The following is a 22,516-nucleotide window of genomic DNA, read 5'->3' as shown; positions in this document are numbered from 1 at the left end:
TATATATAAATATTGTAAATATTATAATTTATATAGTCTATGATCTGAACTTACCAGTAAGCCAATGCTGCCACAGTCTGTTCATGTCCACAGTGGTATGTGTAGGTTGGAGTATGACACAACAAAACAAAGGAGGTTAATTATAAAACACAAGAATTGTAATGTGTGTGTATACTGTGTATTTATACTTGAAATAGAATGCACCATCAACATGGCAGGTTTCAGCTCATTGCTGTTGGTCCAGGATTAAGTGGGTAATAGGGTCATTACTTGAATTTGACTGTATTAATGTAAAGTTAATTCAAATTCATGCTTATCTGACCTCCAGAATGTTAGAAAGACTTGGTTTAAAAAATTGTGTGGCCTGCTGGGAAGGGTAGTACTTTACAAGCACTGTGGATAATAATTCAATATTAGATTGTAGAGGTCACAGGCTTGCAGGTGGTATTCCTTTATATAGTAGAAGAATGTAGGGTATTATATCTTTGTCCACAGTCAGTGATGGATACGTACAGCAGTAATGTTTGGATAGCATTAATCTAAGGAACTGGAATCAGCCCATTATTCAGGTTTGGTGCAGAGTTAGGAAAGGTTGCTGTAAGTGAAAGCATGTATGTAGCAGGACCTGCAACAGGGCAGCAAAATGTTCCCTCAAGTAGATCATGGATATTTCTTTTATAAATGTTTAAGTGAAAGAACAAGGTGGAAACAGTGGTTGCCATGTGGGATTTGTGTGTTTGTCATTTCTCTCAGGCTGTATTGCTTTATTTTGTCTTTCTAAGATAACCACTTTTGTTGGACCCCTGTTGTTTCAGTGTGTCTGAGGAAAACTGTTGCAGGAAGTGCACATTAGTGTTGTTTATCAAGACTGCAAATTTCATTCAAAGCAGCTGCTCTTAGAGACTCAGAGAGAGATCAATACACTCTCTGTCCACCAGGTGGCAGCTTGTACATGGAGGGATGTTAGGACAGAGCTGCTGTGAAGGAAACTCAGGGACAATGTAGTAGTAAGGTGAAGGTGAGGTATATGCAAACTAATCTGACCTCACCTGTGATGACCTGACAACTGTTGAATGGCAGATCCAAAACAGCAGTGTTGGAGCTTATCTAACACCGTAGATAAGGGATTTTTCTCTCCATGTACAAGAAATGTAAAGAGTAGTCTACAGTGCACTGACTTGTACCACTCCGACAAAATAACTAACTGATTCAACTTAAAAAAAAAAAAAAAAAAGAGAGAAAAAGATGCATGCAACTATTTGCATGCATCTTTTTAAGTAGTTTATAACTCTGGCATTATTGAGTAAATCCCATGAGTCTTTTATAATATGACAAACTCAATTAGTTCAGTAAAACCAACATGATTTGCTTTGACCCTAAAAAACGTAATTAAGTTGAAACAACTTAATATTTATCCGATATCTTATTTATTTTAATTCCATCCTACTCAAAAATGTCAGTGTTTTTACACATATTGATAAAACAAAGATATTTTCATATTCATTAATGATTTTTTTAGTGTTTTATTTTTCTTTCTTTTTTTACCAGTTCTTTTTGAGTTAGGTCAGGGGAGGCACAGGTGTATGTATTTGTTGTTAATTGTTTCAGTAAGTGTTGGCAGTGGTGTAAAGGAAATGGGTAAATTTGCTCAAGTTTGGAATTTGAAGTACTTCTGCTTCCATTCTATGTAACTCCATACTTCTTTTGCCACTATCCTACATGTCATCGGAAAATATTGTGCAGTTTAACTCCTCTACATTTATCTGACAGCTCACTTGCGAGTTTGGAAATGAAGATTTTACATACAAAATATATGCATTTCCAGGCTATAAAATATGATACATTATGGATTAATTGTTATAATAATATCTCCTCATGGTACGCTAGCTGTCCATTCTGTGTGCGCACTGAAAAAAACTGTGTTCTTACACAGCCCTGGCTTTGTAAATGGTAAACAAATAAAGTGGCTCAGACAGAGACACACAACACTATGCGGGCTACCATCCTTCTTTCACGCCCTCATCCACTAAGAATGGAGCTACACTATGATAATACTGAAAAGTAAATAAGATGGTGATATTATCTTGCCAACTTGGTATAAAATATTTTACTTGCAACAAAAAAAAAATCATCAAATATAAACAATGTTTCTCCAAAATCGCTGACTCCATCTTTAATTCTGACCAGCTAGCTGCGTACACAATAGTGCATATGTAGTAATAATAGTCCAATCATATACTATCACACTGACATGGGTCTTTCTGCTGCCTCTGTGTGTACGTTTACTTTTGATACTGTCAGCACATTTTGCTGCAAATACTTAATCATTCTTCATTTCAGTAGCCACTGGTCTGCTGAACTCAGTCAAATGATCTCTGTACTAGAGATTCACTCATCTTAAGTTATCATCAGAGGTGGGACCAAGTCATTGTCTTGCAAGTCACTAGTAAGTCTCAAGTATTTGCACTCAAGTCCCAAGTCCTAAACTTTGAGTTTTGAGTTGAGTTTAAAAATTTGTATTTATTTATCAAAACAAGTTCATAAAAACAAGGCAATACAATCCCAATGCACAAAGGATAATCAACACATTATTTATCACACTCACAATATTCTACTCATTATTTCAGTTGCTGCACAAACAGCATAGATCTTCTTACACTAGGTTGTGCTGAATGTCATGTTATTCCATTGAGCATAGCCTTTAGGATCTGTGCTGTTACGCACACATGCAACATAGTCTCTGATTCGTCAGCATGCCACAATGGTGATGAAGCAGAGGCAGATAAAGTACGTTTTTGGATGGCAGCCTTGTGGAGATATTCTAAAAGTAATTAATAGAGCACTCTGATGTGTTGACGTCACCGACCTGGATATACTTTACGTTACGTTTAGGGGAAGGCAACAAGTATTTTCACTTCGGAAGGCTTAAGTCTAAATGAAGTCCTGAGTCATTGGTGTCAATGTTTAAGTCGAGTTGCAAGTCTCAAAATTTTATTGAGTCTAGAGTCACAAAATTTTTCACTCGAGTCTGACTTGAGTCCAAGTCATGTGACTGGAGTCCACTCACCTGGTTTATAATTGTTACTTCTGCACTTAACTTTACTTTAGAACTGAAGATAAATTATTTTTTATTGAGATCTTGTGTTATATTTTAGTCTGGCAACCTGTCCAGGATGTACCCTGCTACTTGCCCAATGTCAGCTGGGATAGGCTCCAGCCCCCCTGCGACCCTCAAGAGGATAAGCGGTTATGGAAAATGAATGAATAAATGAATGAATGAATGTTTTGTTATTATGCTATGTGGTTGTAGACTACTTGGCTCATGATGGCTGCAAATTTCCCTATTGTGGGTCAAAAAGTTGAACTGAATGGTAATGAAACTAGCCTAATAGTGTCCTCCTCAGCTGAGCTGTGACATTAGCTAGCTCAGTGGTGCTAGCAAAGATGGTAGTAATCTAGTATCTTTGGTGCTAGGTGAGCTAGCAGTAGATACACACTTTTTTTTGCTGATTTTAGCCCCACAAGCCACGTACCATCTAGTTCCATTATATTGGAGAGAAGGCAGATATATTTATGGCCAATATCTTCGATGTTGGTTAACTCACACCGAAAAAAAATCTAGACTGATTAATAGCACTACAGGTAAAAGGAAAAACATGTATTTTTGATTTGGGGGTGAACTGTCCCTTTAAGAGGTGATCTTCACTATTGGCATAATCTCTTAACTTCCTAAACCTTAGCATGTCTGGCTCTGTCTTCTCAAATGGCTTATTGTTCAGGGTGATAATGAATGGAGACGACCTTTAAATTAGAGTGGCATTTAGAGTAGTTGTATTTTCTTTGCATTTATTTAATGGATACTGAATGACTGCAATAATGGCTTCCACAGTGTTTGATGGTCTACAATGTGAGGTCCTTTAATGTTTTTCCAGTTGGGCCTTTGATTGTGTATCCTTCCCTCTAGATAACAATCTTATCCAAAGCCTTCAAACAAACAAACAACACAGCAGCTGCACAGATAAGTATCTTTTTATTGAGGCATCAAGCTCGTAGCACAGATATATTTAGCACATCTTGACCATCCAAAGAACAGCAAAAGAAAGAATTAGAACAGCAAAGTTTCTCCTTCAGTACACCCTGCAAACACACCCTCTGACCCAGGGGAGACTTTCCTTTCCTCTGGAGAAAAGACTCACAGAGGAAGGGAAAGTGAAAAATAAAACAAAAACATAATTTAAACCATCTTTGAAAAGGTAATCCCATAAACTTCAGAACAAACTGGTTTCACAACAAAATAAACATTTGGACAAAAGGGGAAGAGAAAAAAAAAGGAAGATTGGTCCGCAGCAAAAATACAAAATGTTATTTTGTATAAAATCCTATCACCATTCAACTGCAAAAATGCATTATGAGTTCACTGTATAAAAAAATAAAATAGCATAATGATCCACACCAATAAGGCTAAAATGTACTTAATCCAAGAACAGTTAGTGTTAAACTGCGACAGTATTTTTTGAGCAGCTTAAATCCCTAAATTGTGTGAATGCATTAAGGACCTGTAACAGTCATGGCAGATCACCTCGGACATTTGACAGCGAGTTGGAGCAGTTTATGTAAGAGCAGAGTTTGGTCCTCAGGAAAGAAAATGAAACCACTCCAAAAGCCACGATGGACAAACTAGAGGGAAACTATTCCAAGTGTCAACTTCACTGCTAGTTCCTATATTAACTCTTCCAACTTTATTTACTGGTCTAAATGGCTCACAGAGAGCCTCAGGTGATGAGTGCGCCGTTAGAGGTGTCAATGCAATCACCGCACATATTTCAAAAGAACAAATTGAATTACACAAAAGGGCTGAAAGCAGGTTGGACTCCCGCTGTGTCTTCTCCAGTTCAAAACTGAAACTGCATTCTCTGGCAGGAGAAGCTTGTGAACGCCACTGAACTGAACGGCAGGCGGAGAAGACCCACATTAGTCTCAAAGCAATAAATAAAGAAACCCAACCTGCTTTCAGCACTTTCCCACAACTCGAAATGAGATTAATACAAATTAACCTGACCCCTAAAAAAGAAAAAAAAAGTCCCCACCTATCCAAAACACACCAGGAAACAATTTCAGCTGGTTAAACAAGAGGAAAGTGAAGCACACAGACTCGCTAACGAAAAAGGAGGAAGAGACGGCGCTACACTACACTGTCAAGCAACACGGCACTAGTAGTCACATGCACCATAGTGTCACAGGATTTTGCCCTCGATGAACAAAGGGCATTGATCCAAACAAAAAAAAAAAAAAAAGGGAGGGGGAAAAACTGCTAGGGGAGTCACATTTTCGACCAATTCACTGCAAAAAATGTCTGGGCACAATAAATTTAATAAAATGGCAGTTTTATGCAGCGGTTACATGTGGAATGATCCGGGATCACCCTGGCATGCTCAGACTGGTGGGCCTCTATTGTGCGCTTACAGATTTCTGTATGGGGGCGGAAAGAGACAGAGAGAGGATGGATATTATGCGGGAAAAAGAAAAATGCTTTGCTGGGCAACTAAGCAAAAGTGTCTGATTCATTATTTCCCATTCAGAGCGCGCGGCAGCCAGGAGGGCCGCCTCTCGTCATGTCACGGTTCTGGGGCCAGCTGACAGTCTGACTCTGGCAGGGGGAGACCCGCTGCGAGCCGGACAATGGCTGGTCGGCAGAGGGCATTGTGAGCTCTCTGCGTGTGTGTGTGTGTGTGTGTGTGTGAGGGAAGAGGAGGGTGGGGGCGTTGTGTGCTCCGCTGGAGTCGTACATTCAGCTCAAACCCGGTCCAGGCTTTTCTCTAGAGATGCATACATTCGAAAGACGGGAGGCTGCTTTACGCGGCCTGTGCTACATTCAGTTTGAACCACTTTGGGTGAACGTGGAAACTGCAGTGCTCAGTATAACTGGGGGGATTTTAATACCCAGAGGCTTCCTATAGATACAGCATGCTGTAAAAAAAAAAAAAAAAAAAAAAATAGAAGCTTGGGGGAAACAAAGTGCGCATGTTCAATGTCTTCAATGATTCATACACATATATTTTCCAGGCATACAACTTTAAAAGCCTGTCTATTTGGGGACTGTATGATTGTCGAGGTGGAGGAGGACCGATGAATGAATGCTGGTGGGAGTCGGAAGCCCAGCAAAGCAGACGCCTTTTGCTCAAGTGCATTAACCTTGACCAATGAGCTGCAAACCTTTTGTCCGATAGCACGACATTAAACAGCAAGTATGGCGTTTGTTTTCAAAGGCAACACGTCATGACATCGCGACAACAATTAGAATGGCCAAAACGACTTCTACATTCAATTTGACTTTAGACAAAAGGTTGGCCTTTTCGTACCATGACTTCACAGGTTTTTAAAGTGCACTCAAAAATTGGTAGCGATTCATAAATACCAATCATCAAAATAGAGAGCAAATTCAGTATGGACTGGTTTGGTTGAAGTTTAAATTAAAAACGGACGAGCTGAAGGATGATCATTAAGAGGCGGACTGATCTGAGCATGTCAGGGCCCTGGCCTAGTGCGGGCGGAAGCCTTGTCTGTGAGGGATGAGGGGCGAGACCTGCAGGAAGGGACCGTTGTACTGGGCACAGGTGGACAGCCTCAAACAGAGCTTGTTTAATTCCTCTACATGCACTTCAAGATCACAGCAAGAGTGAGCTAGGATATCGAAACAGAGAAAAGAGCTTTCATGCAAGAGATCTAAGTCACAGGTACAACAATGCAAACAACTCAAACTGGAGGTTAAGGAAGGGTTCGCAACCGCGCCAGCACCGGGGGATTCTGGACAACGACAGCAGTGAAAGGGGAGGATGAGGGGAGGGAAGACGGAGGAGGTGGAGGATGAGCTTTCTACTGCGGGTTGAAGCCAGCTGCAGGGAGGGAGCCCCGAGTGGCTGCCTTTTTTACGCCTCTTCTTCATCCTCAACCCTCAACTCTGCTGGTTCTGCTGGCGGTTCTTGGCGTAGCTTGTGAAGACAAAATTGTAATCGTTGAATTGAGCCAACTGGCGGTCAAGACGCTTGTAGCCCTCCAGTTTCTGGGGAGGAGAAAAGACACTGCGACATTTGGAGCTCTGTGAGGGGCAAACAAAGGGAGGAAAAAAAAAAAAAAAAAAGAATTTACTCAGTGACAACTTCAATTAAAATCCTTCTGAATGAAAGCAAGTTTGGATTTTAAAAACACACCTGATTGACGAAAAGCGTAGTCACAAATTTTCCTGGCTTGAACACCTCCACCACCTTACTGACCAGATCATCGTACGATGTCTGGGAGAGGTTGGTTTCGAAGCTGACGTAGGAGAACTCTGGCTCCGGGGTGATGTGGATGGTCCAGTAAGTTCCCTGGAGAAGATGACAAGCGGAGCCACGTTACAGAAATGTTTAGAGGAAGATTTCAGCCAGAAAAATGACCATTTGTATATCAGTTACTCGTTGTGGGTCACATTGCATTTACGAACAAAACTTTCTCCCGTGTGCCTCCACAGTGAACAGTAGGTAAATTCTCATTTCAATGTAGAGCTGCATGCAGCCCCTCTCGCTGTGTTTGCACTACTGCTGCAGGAGTGTGAGCTAAGGGCTAACTGTTAGCATCACATCTAACCCAACAGTTATTGATGGGTTTAATGACAGAGTGGAGCTGTATCAGTGTCAGTGTGAGATTGATGGGACTGTTAAATAACTCAGTAAGAGAGCAGCTGACAGAGAAGGTCCCTCAGCGCTGCAAACGGCAACAACAGCTCATTGGTGGCGATCAGCTGTTGCCCCACCACCATCAAAAATAGACTCTGATTCAGAACCTACAGTGTTTCCCACAGAACATCGCAACTATTTTTGCTATTTTCACTTTTGCTCCCTCAATTTCACTGCAGAACACAAACATCAATGTGCATTGCATTTTTTTTTAAAGAAAAGCTGCCATAAAAATCAGGCATTTTAGGCTGAAGAATGGATGGATGTTTGATCCAGTTTTGCTGCTGTTAAATGTGAACCCCGATTACCTCAATGCACGACGAATGCTCAAAGTTTTCTTCACAAATTCAACGAGACAACACAGTGAGTAATTGGTATACAAATTATCATTTTGAAAGTATTCCTTTAAGTGGCTGGCACAACAAAGGCCCCAGATGAAAAAAAAGACACTCACATCAGTCTTCATTCCATTCATTGAGTATCCACAAGGGTTGAACATTGTGGCATCGATCACAGAACCTGGTATCAGGTCACTAATTCCACTCATCTGCAACGAGACACACAGGAAACAGTCAACAGCAAATCGACATACACAATGCTTTAACCTTCCATGGCTGCACATGTCTAACTGCGGGCTCAACCAAACACTGCACAAATCTAAACATGTTCCTATAACAACACTGGAGGGCTTGTGTATGTGCAGAGGCCTGCTGAGACAAATAAAGAAACCTCAACTTACACGAGTGACTTCACTTGCAGAAACACCATCTTTCATGTAGAACTGGTCCATAATGGCTGGATCGAGGTCGCTCATCAAAACTTCCAGCGTCTGATCCGCATGCTTGTTCTCCCAGTACTCTGGTAAGTCCAGGGTAAACAGGTACCTGTGGGTGACAGGCAGTCAAACATTTTGTTAAGGCTCTAATTAAAATCAGGAGAAAGCATTATTAAGTTTAACATCAGAAGAGGTTCACACAAGCAGAAATAACCACAGAGCAGATCTGCTCTTTTTATCTCCACCTCATGATTGTACTAGATAGTCATTGTCTGTGCTAAAATGCAAATAGCAATATCCTGCTGTGGCTGAAATCCTGCTACAACACAGAAGGCAAACAGCTGCAGACTTTGGCTATCTTTTCATTTTCTATTATTATTATTTATTTGGTGTGTTTTATGCAGAGAGAAATGAGAACATATTTCAAGGATAACATCAGTGGGCATAATTCATAATAATTTCTACTACAAAAAGATCCATGGATGTCAACAACATTGTCAAGAATGGGAAAGTGGTATGCTTACCAGCAGTCGGAGTTCAAACGTCCCATACAGTAGGCTGCACCATCTGGAAGAAGCAAAAAGGAAGAGCTTTGTTTTTAGCTGCCCTTATGGTTACCATTCACATGACACAATCCCAACTATGGGATTGCATGCATCTTTTTTTTTTTTTTTTAAATTTTAGAGCCTGAGGAAACTTCTTCTGCCCTCCTCGACACACAACAACAGATATGCTAGAGGCACTGTGCCATTTTGGTTTCTCTAAAACGTATTATTTTCAGAGCATTTTTTCAGGCGGGAAAAACAGGGTAGACAACAAAGATGGGTAGTGCTAAGATTCTGTGTTACGTACTTGGGAAAATCTGGCTGAGAAAGTCTACTTCCTCCTGGAAGTTTCGATGAGGGAACTCTTGATGGGTTGGCTTCATAAAGTTCTTGCGGGAGTAAAAGAAATTCTACAAAAAAGAAGCATATAAAAGTGTGAGAGATGAAGAGGCACAGGCATCAGATAAAAGCTACAAAAATTTTCACTTTAAGTTTCTGAATGTCAGTTTTTACATGAACTCAAACGCTGCAAGTGTGTCCTACCTCGATGGCATCAAAACCACAGTACTCCCTGGCGAGTTCCAGCAGAGGCACCAGTGCTTGCAGTAAGAGGGTGGTTCCGCATGTCTTCAAAATGAAACGTCTCTTGGAGACAAACATGCTACTCTCACTGAGGGGAAAAAAGAAGTACAAGAGAGGTGTAAAACATCTGTTCCAGCTGTTTAATTTGATATACAAGTGATCAGGATTGGAAATCAACTTTTTAGATTGCCTTTTTACATTTTTTAGCTGGTGAGTGAAACAAATCTAGCAGTATTAGGATGACGATTTGTACCAATTTCCAACCCTGCAAGTAATTATTAAACAGTAAGTTCAGTATTTTTCACCCTGGACCTATTTTCCCCATGCTTTAGTGTCTGACTAATGGGAACAAAATTTTTTTGAAAATGGTCCAGTATTAAGTGAGAGCACTGCAGCTGGCAGGGGCGAAACAGGCTGCAATACTACCATTCAGGGCCTGTTTGCACTGTCAGTGTAGGGCCACTATAAGTGCTTGTTTTTGCCATTGACAGGCTCAGGTTGTTATTATGGGTTTCAGATAACAACATGGAAAGGATCCCTACAGAGATAAACCTTTTTGTTAAAGAGTAATATCCTTTTTGTTTAACCTGAAACAGCCCCGAAATCACAATCGCCAAACCCACCAGACTCCATTTAAAAAAACATTAATTTTAGCATTTATAGAGACAGCATATTTCTGCATCCAAGTGGGTGAATTAAGGGTTTATTCTAACCAAACCAGACTTGGTAATTGTTGAAACAGTGAAAAGACTAACCGAGTAGGTTTTTGAGAGTCTGAGTTTGTTTCCATCAACTTCCAATAAAGTGCCTTTTAAGATAATAAAATTACTCTTTATTTGAATGGAGTCTGGTGGGTTTGGTGATGGTGACTTCAGGGCTGATTCTGGTTAAAAAAAAAAAACAAGGATCTTATGTAGAGGTAGAGGTCAATCTCTACAAAGATCCCTTCTATATTGTTGTCAGATACTTGTAATAATAATCTGAGCCCATCGGTGGCAAAAACAAGCACTTTAATGGTTGTACATTTACGATGCGAGCATGCTCCAAGTGTTTACATTGCAGTTTGTTTCGCTGTTGTCGTCCTCTTGTTCAATACTGGACCGATTTCAAAAATAGTTACTTAACACAAAAATAAAATAGGGTCCAAGTTGGAAAATATCGAACTCATCCTTTAACTGGTGATTCTCCTTCCACTCATACTGCGCTCATCACCACTAAGCTTACGTAACAGTCCTAATTCAAAACAGGGACACACTGCCAGCATTTGTTTTGTTGTTGGACTGTTTTTTTCCTTTCCTGTGCAGCTAAATTTGTCATGGATGGTGCCAAGATTTTCAAGATTAGGAGGTAAATCCCCACTTACAAACATTAAGCATTTATGCACATGTAAAAACACATGAATTTTCAGGACATGGATAGATCACTTGTAAACAAAGATCTTAGTAAAGTTTGTTTCAACTTGTCTCAGAGACTTGAAACACGTGGCAGCCATAATTACAAGCACAGTTCCCTTGAGCAATTTTAAAAGCGTTGTTGCATAACATGGCTGCATGTGGGAAACCCCACCCATCTGATTCCAACGCTGCTTTAAATTAATGGTTTCTTAACACAACTTCAACTTCACTGCTTGTGTAATTCGTAGTATACTGATTGCAGTCTGTTTAAACTGGAGGAGAGGAACAAGATCTCATCACACGATTGCAGCAGTTTTGAGCGCGATAACAAAGAGTTAAACACTTCCTGGTTGCCATGACAATTTGTTTAACCTGCCATACTTGTTTGATTCTTAAACATTACTACAGCAGAAGGCCCATCAGCTTTAGTGTGTTAAAGCAGGGTGTCCTTGTAGCATATACAGTGAAGGCTGTGCAGCACGTAATACATGTGCCCATGACTGCATGTCATCACCTGAACAAGAGACTGTGCTGTCAATGGCAAGCGGCTTACAGGTGACCGCTGTGTAATCCTGCCTGCCTTCTAATCAGTGGTAAAGCAGAGAAGACGTACTGTAAATAAAGACCCAGCACTCACCTGAGTATATAAGCTTCCTGCTTGTCAGACTTTGTCACACTCACGATCAAACAATGCACATTCTCCAAAAGTTTGTCCCACTCAAACCTAGAAAAAAAAGGAATGAAAAGCAACAATTAGCACTCTGACATTCATTAAAAATATTTCATTGACTTGTTTTTAATTTGGCAGTGAAGAAAATTTTGAATTTTCCCACACACGGGAAAAAGAAGCAGAGTTGTTTTGACTGTTTTTATGAAGGAAGGCATACAGTGTACAACAATGCCCTGCAGGGTAAGTCACAACAGGGAGGGAGGGATTCAGTTTCTGGAAATTATAGTGCTAGGACGAATATGAAGAAACAAACAATCTCAAAGAGATTTGGACTAGACCCCTCTGTAGTTTATCTACTGAAATACAGCAAATTTATTCATTTGACCCGATTCATTCACTGTCCATAAGGAGGGTGGGGGGGATTATTACAATTACAGCCTGCCGTGTGAAATCACCAAAGAAAAAATGGTTCACACTAACAGGAATAAGGACACTGGCTATGTGCAGGAAAGCTGCAGGGTACTGTGGAATTGGGTTGCTCGGATGTTGGCTCTAGTTCAGACTGAAATCACAGGCTGGGGCAGGCGACACTGCCAGGCCAGCACTCTCCACAACAACAGGAACCGCCTCCTACTCCCACCACCACTCAAAGACAGCTGCAGTGCAAATGCAGCTGCGTCACGTTCTCATTACAACCTTGGAAGGGCGGCCTGGACCCATTCAGAGCCTTCAGTAGGAAGCAAAGCACAGCATGGGCTGGTGGACAGAGGCCGGCAACGCTCAATGGAGAATTTACCAGCAGCCAATGTTGCATAGTTCACCCCCTGAGAGATGGACAGGGCTGCATGAATCTTTTCTGGGGAAACCTCTGAACTAGAAATGTGCCTCAGTAGTGACTAACTAGACAGTCAGCACCAGGCCTCTGACAGGCGGTGACAGCTCTGGTCAGGAAGCAAGTGTGAAGAGTATTTAGTCATGTACCCGCTGAGTACTAGTAAAATTACAGAGCTTCTCATCCAGCTGTTTAATGCATTTTAAACTTGCCTTTAAAAAAACAGAATGACAGAACTGAGGAGTTTAGTTTTCAACCGTTGCTATGGAGATAATCAAATATCACAGTTTTCTATGCCAAATACCTCACTGTTGATATTGTAGTGTTGACTATTGGTGCTTTCACAAAGTATTTAGACAGTTAGGTTTTTGATTAATAATCATCAGTTATGGTAAAATAATGACTACGTAAAAGGCAAAAATAGAAGAGCCAGAAGAGTCTGCAAGTTAAGGAAAGTACATTATTTTACTGCTGTGATACTGTGCCCCCATTTCTGAATTCACAATAAAAATCAGTTTACTCACACTTGGAATTTATTATCTGTACTTTAAAATGAATAAAACCTGACACAGGTCCAGGCTAAGTCCCAGTGTTCTCAGTTCCTAGAAACTGGCCCCTAGATGTCATTTTGCAAAGGTGGCACCCAGGAAGCAAGTTAAGTATCCCTGCTTTAATATGATACAACCTTTACAACCAGGAAAACACAACACTTAAAATAATATGACATCAAAATCTAAGACACCATTTCGTCTCATTTCACAATATCAACATAACATCAATATATTGCCGAGCCCTACTTAGCAAATACATTAAGCCTTACTCTTACAAGCCTCTACTTGACCAGAAATACCAAAATATTAGCAGAAAATAATAAAAATACAACAATTCTGGGGGCTTCAAGTGACCAGGTAATTTTTTTGACCTGGACAGTACACTATAACCACAAGTCCCCTCTGCAAGTCTGGTTTGTGACCCATGTTGCATGGCAGCCCTGCTTTATCCACATAGCAACCCAAAACAATTACTGCATGGGAATAACACATATAAGCACCAGTGAAATGAAATGTTACTGCTGTTTGATAAATTAGACTAAAAAAATCTTGCCACATCACTTTGAGCATATCGGCATAACAATCTGACAGACATGCAAATGCATTTACCCAGCAGCCTCTTGCTTAAAGGGGCTCTATGCAAAATTCAGAGTTGTCTGCACACAGTTCTCAACATGGAGGTGGCTCACTCTCTACTCAGGGCATCATTACTGCACTATCTTCACACAGCAAACAGTAGTTTGATGCTATTTTAATGCTCTGATTGTTGCATACAGAACCTTTAAAACTTGTCTAGCATTTGGATGAAACCACAACTATAACATCTGACATCTCCTGAGCTGCTGAGTGACACGTAAACACCTCATGATAAGCAGCACACACACCAAGCTTTGGGAAGAGTTCATACAGATGACTGAGAGACAAACAATGTGTCAGTGCTACAAAATGTCTCATACCAGGAATAAACCACACACTGTACAACACCAGCAGCTACACTGCCTGCATGTTATGAGCCTCCAAATCTAATTTGCTCCCCACAAAGAATGACATGATGCAATAATCAGGTCATGCAGCAGGCTAAACGCCAACAAGCTAACTTCACAGCCCTAAACCATCTTCCTTCTCTACCACTGACAGATCAGTGTGCCTACTGCTCAACACTTTGCCCAATTCATCACAGCCCATACACTGTGCAATTAGGATATGTCATGTTTTTATTATTGTGCAGATATCTTAGCACACTGCCATTAAAACTACAGTACAGGATAAGAACCAGAGGGGTTATCTGATAGTAAATTGTGACTTGGCACTTGTGACAACAGTAAACCATATAGCCTCTTTGCTTTTTCAACTGACAATTAGCTTATGTAGAATTAAGCCCAATACTGTGCCAGGCTGAGAAGAATTACAGACCTCTCGAGTGTTTGACCTCTATGGGTCAAACTATGATTATGTGGAACAAATTTGCCAGGGAAAATGTACCACACTTAAACCTAGTACAGAGAATTCGTATAATTTGTCTTGCCCTTATCGTGTGTTTATTATGATTTTTAAATCAACTTAACAGGCCGCCGTTTTAGCCGGTAAAACAAAGGACAAACCCCATTGGTAGGACAGTTAGACAATTTGATGATTCAGTTCGTTTTGACGTGATGACATCAGAGCTGTTGCAACATGTCGGCCTCCCAGCCTCATACCAAGGGGACAACGTTACTGAAGACCTGGGTCAGCTCCCGTTTCAGTGTGAAATGTACACCATGGGCTATTTCTGGTCGCTCAGCAGGATCAGATTTTCCTCAAAGAAAGAGCGGTCTCTAGGAAATGGAACGCATTAAGATACTACCACAGTTTCCATCCATACCTGACGGACATGTCTTACCACTGTGACAGATTCTTGTAATACTGGCTACTTTGGTCGATAAACAAAAACAAAATAATCCAAAGATTGGACAGCAAAAGAGAGGGCTGGTAACATAAAATAAATATCATTAGATAAATTCAAGATGCCTTGACGAACACTTGGCTGCAGAGCCATGAGGATGGTGAAGGCCACATTCTGAAGTGAGCAGAAGTGATAACTTTATCTGGCCTTCAGGAGTAGCTGCTTGACAATCACTAGAAGCAGACTGTAATCTGTCGTAGAGCCCTGAGGAAGGACAGGGGCAGTAATGTGAGCGAGCTCCACATTTGTGAATCAGATGCCCTTGTGGACTTATTTGGACATTGGCTGACGTCCAGCGAGCCTGATCCACTGACAGTGTCCCTCTGAGCCGTTAATCTGCCCTCTGGCTGTAAATTAATGCCAGTCCTCATTCACCCAACCGGCCACACACACTTTTCTTAAACCGACCTCTGTGGTCTGGTTAACGACCACAAAAGTCACTCATATTGCCAGCAGATTGAGCCTTGAACCTTGCCACGGGCCATTCACTTAGTACTGCGATAACACGTACTGTCAAGCAGCTTCAAATAAGGATAAACCCTAAAAAAAAAAAAACTTATCTGCTGAACTAAACAGATAATATAGGTGAAAGAGGATGTAGGGTGATGATTTCTAATCACCTGTTGTCATCGGAAATTATTCAGTGAGCACTACTGACACACATCCAGTTGCTCACACTGAAGAATGAACACCAGTCCTGGCCAAACCACCTAACTCCTTTTAGTATATCCTGACTTTGCTCTACTTGGCACAAGCTCCTCAGTGAAGCACAATGGATTTTATAGTGCTCAACAAAAGGTCAACAGCCTTTTCCAACCATTCACATCCATTTCTTGGAATGTCCCATCGCCCAGACACCCTTTTCTTTGAATGCAACCAAGTGCCTCCAAGCAAATCACACTCGAAAGACCCTCTAACCAATCACAGGAGCTGGGAGGAGAGTGGCTACATGGCTGGGAACGTGACCATAACCTGGACTACACGTTATTTTCAGTGGCACATACAGCGTGTCTTGGGGCTGCCAAGAAGTGAATGACTGTCTGCAGAGAGGGCTGAACATTAAAATCATCACATTCCCATCAGTCATGGGATCATAACCCATAATAGTCCCTGGTGACTCAGAGTGTATAATCATAGTGCTGGAATTTGTGATAGGAAGCATTTGAGATCTAGTCTTCCCGGCAACTACCTTTCGTTTTATTGCAAAACAAATGCCACCTGGTAGACCATAAAGTAGCGTGAGTGACTTTTATGGACGTCCTGTCGGTTGCCAGTGTCGCTGCAACACGCGGTAACGACGGGCGACCACATGCTTGACATCTTCAGTGAGGCCCCCATCCTTGTTGAATGACGCAGAAAGAAATAACCTCCCCATTTGCAGCAAAACAAACACACAACACATTTTTGTCAAACCCCGTTGAACTATGTAAAACAAGTAGCGTAGTATGTGTTAGCATTTTGAAGTAATGTAATCAAACGACGTCCCAACATCAATGCGGGGGAAATAAAACGCGTGCGCACCATAGGGGAGGAAAAAAAAAGATTCAGCCCGCCTAATGTCGGCCCCAAAGTGAACAGACAAATAACGAAAATAAGTTGAAGACTCGTTTGAATTATACAGCCATACTAGCACGAAAACAGAAGGCGGTTGAATATTTGTGTAACGTTATTATGTCCCATGAACTAGCTAATTAGCAAGCTGTTAGCTACAAACGGGCTGACAACTTGCTGTATAGACGGCCTTAAAATAATAACACATTCATCAACCGCTTATCATATCGACTGAGCTATAATGCTAAAATGTTAATTGCCATGTATTTTCTCGCTGGAGAATGAATGACTCAGCTTGGAAGTGCCACTGTTGGAAAGGGGGAGGTGATCATTTTCGAGTCACGGTGTTAGCTAGCTCCCTGGTGGTAGGCTCTTGTGTCAGAATTTGCTTCCCAACCTAGCTTGCTAACTGAGTTTGAACTGTTTATAACAGCGAGGAAATTAGCTCTGGAAAACTAGATTTCACCGCATATAAACTGGTTACATGTCAGGAATGAATAGCGGGAACGAAGCCAAGCATATGGCCGGCGTTTGAGGCGACGTTTCCACACGCTGCCGAGGACTGACACGCCACCCGAGACATTTAAGAGGACACAAACCTTGGGATGGTACGGAGGTCCCCGGTTCCTTTGGTCTCATCCTGTCGAGAGAACCACACCTCCAACAGCTTCTCGGTCCCCTCGAAGAAATGTGCACCGTTATCTTCCATCATGAGACAACAGACTCCCAACAAAAAAAATATTAAATTTCGGTTGTAACGTTTACAACTTAATTAATCCTTCTTCGAGCAGTTATAATTTATTGAGGTACAGTCCTTTAAGCAATCCTGGTGTTGATTTTCTTGAGTTACCGTCTTCCCTTTAGCAGAGAATACCATTAGCGAGTGCTAGCTAATATCGCCGGCCATACTGTGTAGAGCACTGTATGGAGATGGCGCGGTGACTTTATGTGCAAGCAGCCCTTACGTCAGTTTTGCGTTGAGCCAATCAGATCAAAGCCCTCTGGCTTCTGTTGTGTGATTGGTTCAGGGCCCTATCACTCTTTGTAAAAACAGGGGTTTCCTCACGTGACGTTATATTTTTTTTTACAGCCTGCACAGAGCATGCCTTGGCTCTGTACTAACATGAGAACACAGCAGCCTAAATTACATTTAGGACTTATATTATATATATATATATATTTGACCGTAGGTGGTGTTCATTTAAATTCCTATTTGAAAACGTGGGAGTATTTTACCTATTAATTGCACAAATATATTTTAGAGCTTCAATATGCTTAGGCAGACTTCTATGTATACTAAGTGCTTCTCTGACATATATTTGCTTGTAAACATATGGATTACATGCCAGGATATTTATTCCTGTCACGTCTGTATCGTTGCATGACCGTGTATTAATTTATTTATTTTTACTCCGTGTTGACATAAACACGCAAATTTGACTCCGAATTAAACTTACAAAATAAATAATATTACCACACGTGAAATGGAAATATCTATATGTAAACTAAACATGTTATTCCGATTGCAGTTGAGAAAATTTATAATGTGAATTTGTGATATTTTTAGCATTAGATTGTACTAGCTATTGTAACTGCATACCTCTAAAAGTCACTCCATATAGCAAGCTTTTTTTTTAAAGGACATGGCAAATATTTGTGTTAGATCCTGCTTTGGCAATTACCATTCGTTGTAATAAAAGTAATTAAATGAAGGAGTCAAGGGCGTAGTAGCAATTTTCGTGTGTTAATTTCAACCTTATTTGACAATAAAACAAAACAGTATTTTCAGAGGAGCTTTTATTTATATTTTTCCAAACGTATTTGTTGTATTACCTTTATAATAATGTGTACATATGCTATGAAATGAATGTCATTAACAGTTCAGTGGTCATGCAAATATTTTTAGATATCTATAAAAAACTATCAAACACATACTTCCGACCAACAGCCTTGTTTGTGCACTATGAAAATATACAAGCCACTGTTCATAGCGTTCATGAGTACGCAAAGTGCAACAAACCGCAGCGAGAAACGCGGGTTGTAGTTTCCCACATCTCCGCTCATGAGCCAGAGAGCCGCGGCGCCTGCTCCAAAGAACTACCTTACCCAGCGCGCCCCGCGCGCCAATTAGAAACGTCAACGAGCCAGTGAACATTAAGCGGAGCAGACCAAAATCCCAAACAAGGAAATGGTGGGGGAATAAAACGACCAGATTATTTAATTAATGCATGTAATAATTAATATTTTATTTTATTGTAAATTAAGACGTATTTATGGGTTAAAATGGATTACGACTTCAAAACAAAGCTGGCGGCCGAGAGAGAGAGAGTAGAAGATCTGTTCGAATATGAAGGTTGCAAAGTGGGTCGAGGCACCTACGGGCACGTTTATAAAGCTAAGCGCAAAGACGGGTAAGATAACCGTGAACGTTATTGTTTATGCTGACATGAAGCTGACTGTGGGCTGCATTTTCTCTAGACACCTTGGTCGTGTGTTAAACGGGGCGTTAGATTTGAACCTCCCCGAAGCGATAACCCGTGTCTCTGTGTTTTTGTTTTCATGTAACGCACTCACTCACTCACCAACGGTCCCCCCCCCCCCCCCCCCAATCTCCCCCCCCCCCCCCCAAAAAAACAACACAGCAAAGCAGCGGTGCTGTTTATTTTATTTTGACAAGTGTCGTCTTTATGGTGAAGACAGCCTGCCCTTAATGTATCTAAACGCACTGGTACCGTCATTCAGCGCGGTAGTGACATTTCAACGTCTCTTCGCGGCCAAGCTACTCCCCCCATTTGTAACACCGTGTGTGCACTGCCAAACTTTTTTTAGACTCCACACTTGCATGTAATCTGATTGCTATTCTGCTTTATTTCTTTACACTGACACTGTCAGGCATGTGACGGTGCAATGCACGTGTGAATGCAATGTATATACCAGCAACAGGAAGATGGACAGATATGCTCTCACATTTCTCTTCTACTATGCCAGCAATGTCACTAGTTGTTGCTACAGTAGCCAACTGGCAAATTCCCAGTCGACGATAATACTTGACAGTGAAGTTTTATTATAATAGAAATGTGTTTAATACTGACATTTGCCTAAAAGTAAGGTTAATCACTCTGGCCTGTCTGATTGCATTAAATTGAATGCAAGCAGTGCTGGCACCATGGCAGCACTGCAAGTTGGCACCACCGTGCATGAGGAGGTGCTTAATTTTATTCCTTTCTCATTTTAAAATGTATATCTAAGGTTTTTTGGTTGCTGGTTAAACAAAGTAAGAAGTCTGTTGTGATGCACTGATCCCACATTCTAGATTGGTTTTGGTGCCTAATGTGACCTTATTACAGGGATCAGGTAGTGGCCAGATGCGACCAATCCACATCCAGTCTTTGTCACTGTTGTTATAAAAATGTAACTATAAAATGTTGTTATGAAATTGTCAATACAATTTTGACAGGGACTGGGTATTGGCCAGATATGACTGTTGACCTAATGTGATTAAGGAAGTTACACATAGTTACAGCCTCATGATGCCTTATACATAGGATAGTGTGTAAGGTAACATAAAAGAGAAAAAGAAAAGCACCGGGGTTGGAATAAACTTTAATTGACCAGACACTCATTAGATTACCATTGTTTTTTGGGCAGGTGAATAAAGAAAATCTAGCACCAGCCTTGGGCTAGTGGCTAGTGCTAGTTTCCAACCCTGAATTCAGCACTCAGTATTAGTCAAAAACCTGTGTTTAACTTTTTGTACCAGGAGAGAAAATGTGGGATTGGTTCAGCCATAAATTTGTAATTTGCATTTCATATCATTGTCATTCTACAGTAAGCAGCATGACTCTTTCTCTGATAAGCCTTTCCTCTGTTCATCATTGACTCATCGGGTTGTAAAGCTGAGTCAAGGCTGCAGGTGGTGTCTTATCGTAGTCGCCTCTACACCATCGGATAATAGAGAGTTGGATGTGAGGTCAGGAGGAGAACACAGGCAGGTCACAGGCACTAATACCTGAGAGCTTGTTTAATGCTGTGAGGTAATGACATCCTGCAGGGGTATTAGAGATTCCGTAGTGGGGATTCAGGCATGTAGTGTGTGTAAGTGCTTCCTTAAAACTATATGGAACAAATTAAAGAAGAAATATGGCTGTTTCATGCAGGTGTTGTGAAACCTCTATGCATTTAAATGCATCATCGGACTGCCTGTACATTCAGTTATACTTTCTGAAGTGGAAAGTATAGCAGTAGTAGCAGTACTATACCTTTCATGCCAGGACACTGCAGGTATTCATTTGTTCGGAATAGCCCAGTGCATTGATGGTAATATGGAGTCTTATGATGTGTTATCGAAGCAGATAAAGTACAGGTTGATAATGGAGTGCAGCCATCAATTTTTTTACCACACCTGTGCTTTTCCTGCCACGACAGGTCAAAATGTCTGCTGTGAAAAAGGTCGTCACTAATAGAGTTGATATTTTATACATAAAAGCCATCGAGAGATCAACTTGTTCAATTTAAAGTGACTGTAGTTCATCAGTAAGCACTGTGCGCAGTTTGAAAAGGAATGCAGAATTGACTCCAGAAATAAAAACCTCACTTTGACTGCAGGGATAAGATTTTATTTTTTGTTTTGAAAAGCAGTAGCCTTGACAACTACATTGCTTCACCTAAATACCACGATACAATACTACAGCTTATAAAATGTAATACTGTGGGGTTTTTCTGTCTTTGGAAAGATAAACTATACAACTATAAGTGGAATGTGGAGAGCTGCTGCCATCGGTCTGTGCTTCAGCCTGGATTGTATTCTCTGTAGGGCTGTAGGCGAGGCCCTGGGGATGGAGGGCATTGCATATTCCCACTGAACGTAACCTGTAAGGCTTATTTAAGTGAAAACTGTAAGGCAGCAAACCACTTTCTGTCCCTAGTGTATAAAGTTGTGGAAATGAATTATCACACATGCATGTTTTTTAATGTTTGCTGGCTTCACACCTACGGCTGAAGGAATATGCAGCTTTTGCCAGTTTGTCCCAGCTGGCAGGAAAAGGAGAAGTGTGCCCTTGACAAGGTGTGAAGATGTATTGTCAGTATGTTGAAGAAGAAGATGGAGTGTCTCCATATGCATGCAGTCTGGTATTGTGTCTCTGTAGTAGGGCTGAGTATTGTTTAAAAATCACGATACCAGTACTGTTACCAGTTCCCTTACAGTGATACTGATATGATACCTTTTTCTTACTTTATTCGATACCCATTATGTAAAGGCGAGCATTCAATTGCATAAAATACCTCTAGATACCATAGGCATGTTGTACGGTCGTACATTTGAACATATTGGTGGCGCTGAACTGCCAATTCCATCAAATGTACTGCACTTGATTTCACGAGACCACAGACTAGTGTACAAAAAGGATCAAATACAGGTATCGTTTGGCTGGAGAAGTTTGGATTCAACTTGGCTTTGAGTTATTTTGTTTGATACCTTAAAGTAACAAGTATAGATATATATATATATATATATATATGTATAAGTGAGGACGAAGCACCAGTGCAACTTATTCAGTAGTTTGTATGACATCTTTGGCATTAGGGCCCCAACTGGGTAAGGCTTGGACATACTTTCAGTGTTGAACATCCCTAGACAGCCGTAGTCACGCAGATGCACACTTGGCTCTGTTGATAGTACATTTGAGGGTCCGCTGCTGACATTAGGTGAAAGGGAAACCAAGAAGATGCTGCTGGGTCTGGAGTGAATGTCTGTCAAACATCCAACAACTGTGATGAGGCAGTTGGGGCTGGCTTTACCGTAGTGTTTTGGAGTGGACTGAAGTGTCGAACAAGAGATTGGAACATGTACAGTCTGCGTGGTCACAAAAAATGGGCTGCATGCGGACATGGGTGGATGTCGACATTTACGTCATGTGGATCAAAGCAGTACCCTTGCAGACACCTGTACATGGAAAAACAT

General features: G+C 41.0%; 2 protein-coding genes across 2 annotated transcripts in view; one reads left to right on the top strand and one right to left on the bottom strand.

The window, feature by feature from the left end:
• Positions 1–5,298: 5,298 nt before the first annotated feature.
• Positions 5,299–17,475, bottom strand: amd1 (adenosylmethionine decarboxylase 1). Its single transcript, XM_033648798.2, has 9 exons — positions 17,154–17,475; positions 11,646–11,732; positions 9,576–9,702; positions 9,340–9,442; positions 9,012–9,054; positions 8,452–8,596; positions 8,167–8,259; positions 7,209–7,364; positions 5,299–7,096 (listed from the first exon to the last, which is right to left on the bottom strand). The coding sequence occupies exons 1-9, from the start codon at positions 17,264–17,266 to the stop codon at positions 6,953–6,955; spliced, it is 1,011 nt and encodes a 336-aa protein (XP_033504689.1). The 5' UTR covers positions 17,267–17,475; the 3' UTR covers positions 5,299–6,952.
• A 1,220-nt stretch (positions 17,476–18,695) lies between these two features.
• Positions 18,696–22,516, top strand: part of cdk19 (cyclin dependent kinase 19) — a 75,878-nt gene continuing 72,057 nt past the window's right edge. Inside the window, exon 1 of the mRNA XM_033648548.2 lies at positions 18,696–18,965. Coding sequence (XP_033504439.2) covers positions 18,838–18,965 — 128 coding nt within the window. The 5' untranslated portion in view covers positions 18,696–18,837. The remainder of the gene's footprint in view (positions 18,966–22,516) is intronic.

Source organism: Epinephelus lanceolatus, chromosome 13 (genome assembly GCF_041903045.1).
Source record: "Epinephelus lanceolatus isolate andai-2023 chromosome 13, ASM4190304v1, whole genome shotgun sequence".
In the NCBI taxonomy this organism is placed as follows: Eukaryota; Metazoa; Chordata; class Actinopteri; order Perciformes; family Serranidae; genus Epinephelus; species Epinephelus lanceolatus.
This window is presented reverse-complemented; position numbering and strand designations above follow the sequence as displayed.